The following is a 13978-nucleotide window of genomic DNA, read 5'->3' as shown; positions in this document are numbered from 1 at the left end:
AATGTACATCTCAATATTTTCCTCATCAGAACCCCACAATGCGTACACATTCAACGATATTTCATTTGACTTAAATTCCTAAGAAACAAAGCATTTCATTCATATCGTCATTCATTTTAGAATATAACAGAACAGTAGGGGTAGCTCCTCTACTTGACACATGTTCCCACAGACACATGGACAAATTTTACCATCCCTGAGGTCTTTAACTGGAACTGTAAATATTCATCACAATGTTCAAATGAAAATGTTACTTTTTTCTTTCTAAATAAGTGTCTGATCCGTACTATTTCTCTTAAGGAATCCTGCAGATGTGTTTTGCATGCGGAAGACACTTCAGGCTGATCTTTTCCAGCATAACTTCTAGTTGCTATGGTAGTTTGCAGTTGTGCTTACTGCTTGCAAATAATTCTTAGATCAGTATACAAGTTTCCAAACCCTCATGCTTACAAATAATTCTTAGATCAGTATACAAGTTTGCAAACCCTCATGTTTTCCATTAGCTGTAGTCATATATTTACCTTACGTTAAAATGCCATGGCATGTTGAAAATCAAATTAGCATCTTGACTCAACATTTAACCAATGTCCAGTAATGAGAGGCACTTCTTCGTGTTAAAACAAGGCTTCTTGCCTTTCTATTGTGTGCTCCTGTCAGTTGCCTGGACATTCCTCATTTATTAGCGTTTCATAACAGCCTTTGCAGCCCTCAATTCTTTTTACCATTTTCACCACATCAAAATGAGCACACAACAATTGTATCTTATTTCCAATGACTCCCCACATATTTCATCATACTGAATGTTCTCCACTTTTCATTAGACTGTGTCTAGTTTGAAAAGGGGAAATCAATTATTTCAGACTGAGAGAATTCTTAAAATGTTCTCATGGGTTTTTAGTCCTAATAAGAGTTTCACATCCAATTCTGACACTTTATGTATAATCACCAGCACCATCAACGTCATCCTTTGTTATTTGCATTACATGTGGATACATGCATTTAGTGAAATATGCCAAGCTGTTGTAGCATGGAATAATTGGTTTTATAGCTCCAGCAGCATCAACAAATGTGTGCATTACTGTCATGCATAGTCAAATTAGTCTCATGATATAAGCCAGTACATTTATATCTTCCATTGCAGGGAAATCACAAAGTATTTTTCATCTCGAGCCCAGAGATAGCACTGTGACCTTTTATCAGCTAACTTGAAGACTTTTAAGCTCTTTTCTTAAAGATGAAATCTAATGTGTGCTCCAGATGGGTATCTCTCCAATGTCATTAGAGCACAGCACATGCAAGGCTTTTAATACACATCACTTTGAGCAACAGAGACCTAACAGCTTTATTCCACCAGAGACAACGTGCCACGTGAAATTGGCCAGGCAATAAAGACCCATCCAGCAGCAGGACAAAGGGCTTGTCACAGGCTACCGAGGTCTTAGAAATAAAGTGGTGTAGTTTTCCACATTAGACATATTCTACACAGTCGATGTATCTATATTAGTCTAAGTAGGGAGATTAATGTTTCTGTCTTTTTTCTTCTATTTCCAGGTGTTTTTACAAAGTGGGCAATGCTGTGGTTCCCTCTTTAAGCATTTCTGCCTCTGCCCTCAAAACTGTATAATGTTCATTCTTAAGGATTAATTTATGAGCATAACTGAACTCAACACAACATTCTCAAGGATTCATTTATCAGCATAATTGTATTCAACACAACCCTCATTTTGTGGTTGGACAACTGTAAAAGAAATATATGTTCAGCTTTTGATGGCAGGCATAAAAGATCTTGACTTGAAATCAAACAACTCCCAAAATACCTTATGTATTTTTGTTGGTGATACAACCGGAGTATCAGAAATGTATGTATCAATATCTTTTATTGTCATTATCCAAGCAAAAGGATCAGTCAGATATGATTAGGCATGGTATGCGTCGATGAGTTATCCGTCTTTCATAAATCAATCTTGGCAATGAAAGCAGTATGTGGGGTCTTACCTAGAGTTAACTGAGTGTTATACACAATCACTCGCACACCAGGCTTCACCTCAAACTCCACCAGGTTCTGGTTCAGTGCGCTTACAATAACATGAGATACCTGGCAGATGGATACAGCATTCTTAGTCAGTATCACGGTAGTTTGAATTATAACAACATGGAATTGAATAGATGTCTCCTGTACCCTGTCTAGCTCTGTTTCACTCTTCTTCTTGCCCTGTGATTGGTTCCGGCTTGGTAGCAGGAAGAGTTCAGCAGCTGTTGGAACACCAGGAAAAACAGCAACTAGAAGCTGCTCCTCTGGAAAGTCAGATACCTGCAGCAAAATGGAAATACTCATTTGTAATATGACCAACATATGTTTCAACGCAAAGATCTAGTGAGTCATTCCACCCCTTGAACCATGGATTGATGACAAGTATTGAAAATAAATAAATACATAAATAAATAAATACATATAATAAATAGCCCAAAATGTAATATTTCAAACAGTCAAATATCAAGTGAGTTTGAACCTTTTCAGCACAATGCCTGGTTTCTATATCGCCTTTCTGACAGATTCTCTATTGCTTTTAACCGTGGTTATGTTGTGACTAATAATATTTCACTCCATCATAGGAATCCTAGGAATTCCTTCAACCAAGAACAAAATAAACACAATGCTGTCCAAACAATCTAATAAAAGTCACATAATATGTGTCACATTCTGTTATGATTTAAAATATCAAAATAACTCGTGGATATGTACTTATTTAAGAAAATGGTGGGTTTCTGTTAGATTAAAGATTAAGTTTTATTACTTAATTAGATCCTGTTTCATGATAAAATTCTTTGTTTGTGGAGCTACAAACAAAACGTATATGCAAGCTCTCCTGATACTGGAGCTGGATTTGGAAGTGATTGACATTTTAAAATAAGTTTTCTATTTCTTAAAACGTATTCCGTTATTAACTTCACATCTAAACTAACATGATTGTCAAAACAGTGAATAGTAAGTATTGTAATGACAGCAGTCAGGCAAAGAAAAATCTAAAAAACAAACAATCACATTATTTACTATTGTACTTTCTGAGCCGTAGAAATGTACACACATACTAATGCAACAGTGCATACACACACGCACGCGCACACACACACACACACACACACACACACACACACACACACACACACACAAAGTTTGATCTCGCTATAATGCAGTTAAACTGACTATCCTTGTAAGACGGTACTGTCTTTGGAAAAGGAAAACCAAAAAAACAAAGAAAACAATAACTTTTATAACCATGAATAAGTTTATAAGAATTTAAGTTGTGATTGCCTTAATATTATTAAGCGGTCTACAATTAAACTTGTTGATTTATTGATCTCATATGATTGTGATCTAGCTTTTAATACTTTGACATAGCCTGACCAATAAAAAGAAAATTAGGGCAGTGTAGCAATGGTATCAGTTATTGATTGGCGCTTTAGCTAGCAATGGCTTTATGAAATGGAAACATGCTTGAAATATGGTAAAATCTTTGACCGTTAAGTAACTATTCAAAATACAGAGTTCCATTCAGCAAGGACTAACATCATATGAAGTCAAGATAAAGATGGAACAGAAAGTGAAACACAACTGGAATAATGGAACTGGTAAATTCTTTGACAACAAGTCTGGTTTAAGTACGTGGCTGAAATACAATTTGAAGGGGAGGACCCTCTGTCTCAAAAATGTAAATATTCATATATTAAGAGAAATTGCAGTGTAGCATACTATTGTAAGTCTATCTGGCATCAATACAATAACAAAAGGACTAGAAGTGTATTGGTTAGGTGTTCATTATAAAAAAAAAAACATTCAGTGATTTCTATAAGTATAAAACCTTGGGTGTCATGGTAGCGCAGTGGTTAACACATTGACCTCACAGCATAAAGAAACCTAGTTCAATTCCAGCAAGGGTGCTGGTGACTGGTGACCAGTGAGGGCTCAAGAGCCATAGTCTGGGCCACATTGGTTGCTGGAATGTGGCCACACTGTTGCTTCTCCCATTCATATTGTGACACTCATTTCAGTCTGTCAACTTGAAAATAAGAAGGGGTTCTTATTTTCCTGACCCCTCCTGCTCTGACTGTGGATGCTTGCACTGTCTTGCTCGGTCTCCTTTTGCTGATTTTGTGTGTAGAGTTTTAATTTAAACAGGTCTATCTTTACCCACTAGACTGTAATTAGTTTTGTGGCTATTTTGATGAGAATCTCTCGCATTTTTAACTTTCTTCTTGACATCGAAGTCAGTGATTCATTTTTGGTTTCATATCTTTATTGCAGATGTCATTTTATGAAGTTGTGCAAACTGAAAATATCCGTTGCAGATAGCCACTGTTGGTGGTTCTTGCACTATGTGGTTCTTGCGCTAACTATCTAAAGTTGTCGTGAGAACATATTTACCGCCGAACAAAGAATGAAAGCAGAAATCTTTTCTGTTGTGCACAAGAGTTATTTTAAGCCATTTACTCAATTTGTATAAGGCAGAGACTTGGTGGTAATCAATTGTCATTTTACAGTCCATAATGTTAATATGATTTCTTGTTAAGTTGGGGTTGGACAGTGGAATAGGTAGAGCCAAGTAACATCAATGATCAACCAAAGAAGTCACTATTTGGATGGCCAGATGAAAAAATGTCCCCGAGCCATTGATGGCTTGGGGCGTGAGTTGGTGGAGGTGACAAAGTGAGTAGGATGACACAAGAGCCCAATCGCCCCAAAAGAAGATCAATAAAGTTGGAGCGTGTTTGTTGTCATTGCAGTCAGCCACCTGTTGGACCTTCTGGATGAGCTGCTCTTTACAGGTAGATACAAAACTGAGAGCAGATGAGGTTACTGCAGCTCTTGCCAGCCTCAAATTGCTTTGACAGATCGACTCCAAAATGCAATTTTTTCAAAGTTTATTCTAAAAATGCATTTTGACGCAGCTCTCTGAATGCTATTGAGCAAACAAGGCTCCCCAAGAGCTCATTTAAATGAGCCAGGGAAAACTGCTGGGATATTCATGTTTTTTTCTGACTGGGGTTCTTTTAGATCTTTGTGTCAGGGGAAAAAAGAAAAAAAAAACACACCAAAGTAATTGATATTGATACTATTTGTATTTTTCATTTAAAACACATTATGGAGCAGGGGTCAATCGTAAACAGCAACATCTGCCTGCTGAGAAAAAGTTATGTTTGGTTCTGGCAGGCTCATAATTTGAAAAACCAGTTCATGTTGTTAAATGGTACAATGTTTTCACATTGATCTATAGCTAAACTGATTGTAGTTGTATGACACTGACCCTAAAAACAAATACTCCGATGCAACCCAAGGACAAAAAAAACAGAACATTGTTGAAATTGTGTACAACCTAATAGTTACACATTGATGCAAATAGCAGAGAAATCCATGCCACCTTTTCTGTTCCACACAAAGAACATTGTAATTTTCCTCTGATGTGTCACAACATAGAACCAAGAAGTCATCGAAAGCATCAGCTCTTTCCAATCTCTATCCTCCAAGATCTGCAGATCCAATATATATTAGCTTCTTTCATTGCTTCTCTTTGTACAAAATGTACACAATCTGCCCTTTGGTCAGTCCAAACAGCCTAAATAGGCCTTTATTCTAAAACATATCCATTATGTCTATGGGGAAATGGAGATATTTCCAGCTCCGACGGTGTAGCAATTTTATTCAAATTTTTTTGTGAGACAATCAATTTTAATGAACCTATGGGGGATATTCAGTGTAGCCTGTAACAACATTTATGGCTGTTAATTCTGATACACTTGATGCTAAGGGTCAGAATTTCTTTCAAGTAAATTGGATTCATTTTACATGGACTGTTTTTCTACACAGAATAGGCTAATTTTCAATTTGTACCATCAAAGCCATCCACCACTCATTAACTACTATATGTTCTTATGCAGCTAACATGTTTGAAGGTTTGGTTAGACAATCATTACTGAGTCTGTGTATGAGGCCATGGTCCATTTCACACCTTCATATATTTTAGTTGTGGGCTAACCATTATGTTGCTGTATGTTTTCAATCTGTGTTAGGGAGACATCTATTCTGGAGAGATCCTATGCAGGAAGGAATGTAATCCTATAATGCATTTTATTATCCTATCCAAATTTGGCATTGTGTTGATGCTAAGAAAAAATAAATCAATAAATAAAATACTATTATGATATAATCTATCATTATGGGCTGTTTGCATCCCTCCGAGCAACAACCACAGCAGTTGAGGCTCTGAATGAACTGCACCAGCACATCAGTGAACAGCAGAAAGCCCGCCCAGATGCAATTTTTATCTTGGCTGGGGCCTTCAACCATGAAGATCCAAAGAATGTGTTCCTCAACATATTCCAGCATATTATCTTTCCTACAAGGGGAAACAGCATTCTGGACCATGTCTTCACCACCCAGAAAGGAGCTAACAATAGAATGGTGCTCCTAGTCATCTCAGCAATCAATACAAATCCCCCAGAAGCTCACTAAGACTGTTGTCGATTTCAGGAGAGAGAAAGACCAGCACAGCCCTCGACCATCCATCAACTGTGTGCAGGTGAAGAGGGAAAAGATAAGATTAAATAAGATAAACTTTATTAATCCCCGTTGTCACAGCAGCATAACAGTTATAATGTTAAAAAAAAAAAAATGAAAAAAGCAAAATAAATATGAATATGAATATAAATACAATAGAGAGAATATAAATAGACAGCAGACAGAAAGACAGAAGACAGAAGATAGCAAGACATCCACGAATAAATAGACAGCAGCAAAAACATCAGGGATAATAATGGACAACATAAAGGAACAGTAAGGCTGAAAAATATACAACTAGAACTAAATGACAAATAAAGTGATTATAGCAATGACATGAATCAAATAAATAAACAAAAATAGGCAGGATCTGTGCGGGCTGTAACAAACAAGGATAAGAAAAGCGGCATTAGGGCATGACGTGAATGAATGGGGTGAGGTAGTGAGGCTGTGGTAGCAGCACAGATGCACCTCCGGCCGGAGATGTGTGCCGCCCAGTCTGAAGGGTGACTGGCACCTGGTTTGTACCTCGGTGTGTATATGTCAGAGGACCTATCCTGAACCAAAAACACTGCATCGCTGGCCAAGAAAGCACACAAGCATCTCTACTCCCTCCACAAGTATAAAAGAGCCAGAGCCTCACCCTCCAATATTTGCACCTTGAGAGTATCCTCACCAGCTGCATCGCAGCATGGCATGGCAGCCATAAGACTCCAGAGTGAGAGCAGCTGAGAAGATTGCTGATGCCCCTCTCCTGTCCCTCCAGGTTATCTCCAGTAACCTCCACAGCCCATCTCACAGCCACATCAGTCTGCTGCCATCAGAAAGGAGACTGTGGAGTCTCAAGGATGGCTTAATTCACTAGGCTGTTAGAAAGTACAACTCCCCTCTCTGCTTTGCCTCCTCTTGTGCTTCACCCCCCGTCTTTTGGATTGAACCATATTGACATCAACACATTTTTTTCTGCTGTCAATTTAAAACAGTTTAAATCTTTTTTGAACTTTGTCAATAACCCTGTTGCCTTTGCTGTAAATTGTTGTCTTCTTGTCTGTGATATCTATATTATTTTTTACTACTGCCCCATGGGTCTCTGAAATTTGTATCTACACATTTCCCATTTTCTTGAAAATCATAAAAATCAGCATCAACACACTAAGATTTGGGCAGCTGAGTTGCACACTAAGCTGCAGACAAATGTCTTATTGCACTGCCACTGTTCATATTCATGTCCGTGTGACAGGAAACGCCGGCCCATTAATTTTTAGGTAGCCTTATGGTCATGTGACATGACGGGACACCGGTATTACTCAACCTCCAGAAAATTCCTCGCAAAATCCTTTAAAACAACTCCTTCATTTGTCTTGTGACTACTGGTACTTCGGCCCTCTACTGGTACTTCAGATCTTCGGTAACTGAATTGCACTTTTTGTTAGTCACTTTGGATAAAAGCATCTGCTAAATGACTGTAATGTAATGTAACGTCTTCCCATCAAATCCACGATAGAACAAGATTCATTGTTCTCCTAAGCTTCCAGTCTTGCTACCGTTCCATCTAGTCTCCTTCACACACACTATATAAACCTTTGTTATCTGTATTGTGTCAACGACTAACTTTTTCTTTTAAGGTCCCATTGTTCAACTCCTGAACTCCCTGAAAGCACTCAACTCTTGCTTTTCACCTTCTTTTTCTGTGTACATATATGTCTACCTCCTCACCTTTGACCGATAGTCGCCCAACCTAGTGAGTGGGTTCAGCAGTGTGACATAGGAGCTCAAGTTGGATGCGGGACTGCATCAGTGTTAAGTGCTGAGACATTGCTTGTTTACACTGGTGATAAACAGACCGACACATGAGGTTAGACAGCAATATCTATGGACTTTGTTGTTCAAGGATAATACCTTATTGATCCCAAGTGGGAAAATTCATTCAAATGAGTTCAATAAATTCAAACGGCATTTTGATAATTGGTGAGAGCAGGGAGCAGGTGGAGGAAAATCTCAAGAAGTGGAGGTATGCTCTGGAAAAGGGAGGAATGAAGCTTAGCTTCATTAAGACAGAAAATATGCGTACAAATGAGAAGGAAAGTGAGGAACGGTGTGGCTACAGCTGGTAAAGATATAGAAGGTTGAGTATTTTAAGTGCCATGGGTCGACAATCCAGACCAATGGGGTGGGGAAAAGAGGGGTTGGGGGGTGCAAGACGAGTTTAGCTTTAATGAAAGGCAAGATATACAGGATAGAGAATAGGGTTGGAGGGAGACGGTTTGCTGTAGCAACCCCTGGAGGGAGCAGCCACAATGAAAAGAAGAGCCTGTAGGTTATTAGTAATGCTGGCAGCCTTGGCTGACTTGGTATGGAAGTCATAGGTTTGATTGGTATATTTAGGTTGGCAAAGGCTTTCCATTGGATATCCATCCTGAATTAATACTCTGCAATTATCCTGGCTTTACAACAGCTCAAGGAGGGCACTGGTTCTTGCCCCATCGGGCTGCATTCATCAACACCATGTGTAGTATAATATCTAACATGATTTGACTTCATTCTCAATCTTTTAAATACTTACATAAGTGCCAGCAGCAACCTGCATTTCAAAATTGTCTCTTAATGTGAGCAGTGTGGATTGATTGCAGCAAATTAGTTATGAACTACAACCATTTATTCATGCCTGTTATTGACCATGTGAAAAATTGAATGGCAGTCCTTTCCTGTTTCTGACCAAGCACAGCATCGTGTTAGCAGCTAATGTGTTGCTCCAACTCAGTGAAAAATTGTGGGAAAAAAAATGGAAAAATAAAACTCAACTTAAACATGTCAAAATGACACCTAACAAAGATCAGAAATTAAATTAGGAGGAGGTGAAGTACATCATCATTTCAGAGTACGTTCTGCATGTTTTAACATGATGAGGAGTGAAATATCCCATTACTGTGCATGAGCAAGTAATGCAGCCTCAGGGTGGCACTGGCCGGTGTCTCCCCGAGCAAGCCTCGGAGGGGGCACGGAGCAGTGTATCCCTGAGCCGGTCCCAAGCCTGGATCAAGGCAATGGGTTGTGTCAGGAAGGGCATCCTGCATAAAACTTTTGCCAAACCCAAACATGTGATTCAAACATAACGACCAGATCATGCCGAATTGGTCAAGGCCAGGGTTAACAAGGACCGCCATTGGTACCAATAACCTACAGGGAACCAATGGGAACTGGGCTACTGTAGGTCAAAGAAGAAGAGAAGGAAGGCGTGCTCTGAAGCAGAGAGAGAAGAGGTAAGACAAGAGTCTGAGACGGAGAGTAGGTACTTTGAATATTGGGACTATGACAGGAAAAAGTAGAGAGTTGGTCAACATGAGGCAGAGAAGGAAAGTGGATATAGTGTGTGTCCAGGAGACCTTCTGGACAGGAAGTAAGGCTAAAAGCGTAGGAACATGCTTTAAGTTGTACAATCATGTTACTGAGAAGAGGAGAAATGGAGTAGGAGTTATCTTGTAGGAGGAGTTTTTTAGGGATGTTCTGGAGGTGAAAAGAATGTCAGATAGACTTATGAGTCTGAAACTGGAAATTGAAGGTGTGATGCTCAATGCTACTTGTGGCTATGCCCCACAGGTGGAATGTGAGTTTGAGGAGAAGTTTTGGAATTATTTAGATGAAGTCATGCAGAATATCCCCAGAAAGTGGGAGAGAGTAGTAATTGGTGCAGACTTCAATGGACATGTTGGTGAAGGCATTAGAGGGATTGAAGAAGTGATGGGCAGATTTGATATACAGGATGGGAACGCAGAGGGACAGAGGGTGGTAGATTTTGCAAAAAGGATGGCAATGGCTGTAGTGAACACCCTTTTCCAGAAAAACAGGAACATAGGGTAGCTTATAAGAGAGGAGGTAGGAGCATGCAGGTAGACTACATCTTGTATAGACAAAGTAACCTAAAAGAGATCAGTGACTGCAAAGTAGTTGTAGGTGAGAGTGAGCGTCCAGATGATTGGACAACAACAGCTAGTTTTATCAGGGAGACAGGTAGGAGAGTACTTGGTGTGTCATCTGGAAGGAAAGTAGATATGGAGACTTGGTGGGGGAATGAGGAAGTGCAGGAGAGGAGGTAGGATACAGAGAAAGCGGTTAGCAAAGAAAGAGTGGGACACTGAGTGGACTGAAGAGAATAGACAGGAATACAGGGAGATACAACATAAGGTAAAGATAGAGATAGCAAAGGCAAAACAAAGGGCGTATGATGACCTGTATGTTTGGTTGGATAGCAAGGAGGGAGAGAATGATCTATATAGGTTGGCGAAACAGAAAGATCAAGATGGAAAGGATATACAGCAGGTCCAGGTGATTAAGGATAGAGAGGGAAATGTATTGACAGACGCTTGAAGAGTGATGGGAAGATGGAAAGAGTACTTTGAAGAACGGATAAATGTGGAAAATGAAAGAGGCAAGGGTAGATGAGGTGACTATCGTAGACAACAAAGTAACAGGATCTTAGAGAGTGAGAAGATGCTTGAAGAATGGAGACGAAGTGTGATGTTGCCTATTTTTAATAATAAACGGGAAATGCAGAATTTGAGCAACTGTGGAGGGATAAAGTTGATGAGCCATACAATGAAGTTACGGGAAAGACTAGTGGAAACTAGACTGAGAGCAGAAGTTAGCTTTTGTGAACAGCAGTATGGCTTCATGCCTAGAAAGAGTACTACAGATGCAGTATTTGCTTTGAGAATGCTAATAGAGAAGTACAAAGAAGGCCAGAGGGAGTTGCATTGAGTTTTTGTAGACCTAGAAAAGGCGTATGACGGGGTGCCAAGAGAGGAACTCTGGTATTGTGTGAGGTGATCTGGAGTAGCAGAGAAGTATTCTAGACTAGTGCAGGACATGTATGCTAGCTGTGAGACAGTGGTGCGGTGTGCTGTAGAGGTAACAGAGAAGATAAAGGTGGAGGTGGGACTCCATCAGGAGTCAGCTCTGAGCCCCTTCTTGTTCGCAATGGTGATGGACAGGCTGAAAGATGAGGTTAGACAGGAATCTCCATGGACCATGGTGTCTGCAGATGACATTGTGATCTGTAGTGAGAGCAGAAAGCAGGTAGAGGAAAATCCAGAGAGGTGGAGGTATGCACTGGAAAGGAGAAGAATGAAGGTTAGTCGCACTAAGACAGAGAATATGTGTGTGAATAAGAGGAACCCGGGTGGAACAGTGATGCCATAGTGAGCGGAAATCAAGAAGTTGGAGGATTTCAGGTACTTGGGGTCAACAGTCCAGAGCAATAGAGTGTGGAAAAGAGGTGAAGAGACAGGTTCAAGTAGGGTGGAATGGGTGGAGAAAAGTGCCAGGGATACTATGTGATAGAAGCCTATCAGCCAGAATGAAAGGAAAGGTGTACAAGACAGTGGTGAGACCGGCGATGATGTATGGCCTAGAAACAGTTACAATGACAAAATGACAGGAGGCAGAGCTAGAGGTTGGAGAGATTTAGATGTTGAGGTTCTCTTTGGGAGTGACCAGGATGGATAGGATCATGAATGAGTCTATCAGAGGAACAGCACATGTTAGATGTTTTGGAGAGAATGTCTGAGAAGCCAGATTGAGACAATTCAGTCATGTACAGTGGAGGGATAGTGAATATATTGGTAGACGGAGGCTGGAATTGTGGCTGCCAGACAGGAGATCTCAAGGAAGACCAAAGAGAAGATTTACAGACATATTGTGAGAAGATGTGAAGGTAGTTGGTGTGAGAGAGGAGGATACAGAGAAGGCTAGATGGAGACAGTTGACTCGCTGTGGCGAGCCCTGAAGGGAAAAGTTGAAAGGAGAAGAAGACTGTGCATCAGCCAATGCTTTTTACCTTGAAACTGCTGGGAAAAGATGCTAGCTTGCATTGACCTTTAAGAAAAGCTGCTGGTGAATATCAACATTTAAAGGTCTGTTTTAGCTGACACACTGCAGACAAAGGATTTTTTTGTAACCGTAATTAGTCATTGGGTATTCTTATGAAAGGTATTAATACATACCTTTAAAATGCAAATTATAATGTTAGGTTACTAGTTTTAAATTAATAGAATATAATAAAAATGTCAGTCGCTCATAATTTATCCTAATAGCTATTAGGACATCATAATATATCATAAAAAGGAAACAATTATACACGGTGGGTCAGGTATTTTTTAAATTTTTTTTTTTACATGTTTTCCTGTTTTACCATACTGGTTTTCCTATCACCAGTAACCTGATGAAGACATTCTATGAAAAATCATAAAGATATGCCCCAAAAGCACCAAAAAATCTGCATGTCATAATCATAAATATTATCTGAAAAATCACAATATTAAAAGAGAAAAAAATACAAAAGTGTATTGCACTTTGGACAGGTCACGGGAAAAACCTTATAGCTACTGCATTCATAAGAAATACAGTGAAGCATTTGCTCTTTTGTAAGATATATTTGAACATTTGTACATTAAGTGTTGTGGTGAGATCCAATCACAAGGGGCCACTTCTAACATACTGTATGTGAAGGTTTATGTTAATTGACAAAAGTGAACACAGCGTCACGCATGACTGTCAATACTCCATTAAATAGACCTCAAATTTAATTGCAAGTCGTTCTCTTATTTCGTATTTCTTGCAGGATTTGTTTACTATATTGAAATGCCATCAGTTGTGTTCCTGGCTCAACCAAGAGATCTCAACCACAAAACAGCAGTCAAAAATACAGTCTCACTCAACAGCTGGACAAAAGCTGATCTCAAAACTAAGTTGAATGCATCAAAAGAATCAGGATAGATCCTAATCTTTCAATGAAAGTTAGAGTTAGATGGAAGCAGCGATGACCCCTGAAGGGAGTTGAATGAAAATAAGATAAATGTAACATGTGCTATTATACTAAGGGTTATGTGCACAATACTGGATTGGTTTGAATGCTGATCCATCCTAACTTAAACTGATATTGTTTTTACATTTCATGATCAACCTGTGACAAATGAAAGCTGGGATAGGCATATGCCCCCCTGTGACCCCCTTGTGCAGGATAAGCAGTGTATTTATGATGAATGACATGAATGTTAGAACAGTCTGGCAGCTGTATGGCATCTAAAGTATGTGGATAGAAGAGCAATTACATACAAATTTTCCTTGTTGCGTTTACATGTTCTCCCTCTCTTATGTGGGTTTCCTCCATGTTCTCAAATTCCTTCCACAGTCCAAAAGAGGAAAACAATCAGATAAGGTGATGTCTACAAACATTTCAACGACACCAAGATCACATCATAAAAAAACAAAAAACAAAACAAATTTAAACCAGACCATGTTTCGATTAATGGCATAGTGCTGATTTAACAATAATTTTGAATTGTTGAGTGGTTTTGTCATAGCAATGTGACTGTTTAGCACAGGGGAAAACATATTTTCACCAAGGGCCACATCAGCATAATGGTTGCC

The 13978-nt window shown here is 39.3% G+C and overlaps 1 protein-coding gene across 1 annotated transcript in view; it reads right to left on the bottom strand.

The window, feature by feature from the left end:
- The window catches only part of sorcs3a (sortilin related VPS10 domain containing receptor 3a), a 283860-nt gene that overhangs the window by 6902 nt on the left and 262980 nt on the right, over window positions 1-13978 (bottom strand). Inside the window, exons 23-24 of the mRNA XM_086176758.1 lie at window positions 2180-2311; window positions 1996-2095 (exon numbers count right to left, since the gene is read on the bottom strand). Of these exons, the coding sequence (XP_086032884.1) occupies window positions 1996-2095; window positions 2180-2311 (232 nt within the window). The remainder of the gene's footprint in view (window positions 1-1995; window positions 2096-2179; window positions 2312-13978) is intronic.

This window comes from Fistularia commersonii, chromosome 29 (assembly GCF_037954325.1).
Source record: "Fistularia commersonii isolate RoL2024-O1a breed Wild chromosome 29, RoL_Fcom_v1.0, whole genome shotgun sequence".
Taxonomy (NCBI): domain Eukaryota; kingdom Metazoa; phylum Chordata; class Actinopteri; order Syngnathiformes; family Fistulariidae; genus Fistularia; species Fistularia commersonii.
This window is presented reverse-complemented; position numbering and strand designations above follow the sequence as displayed.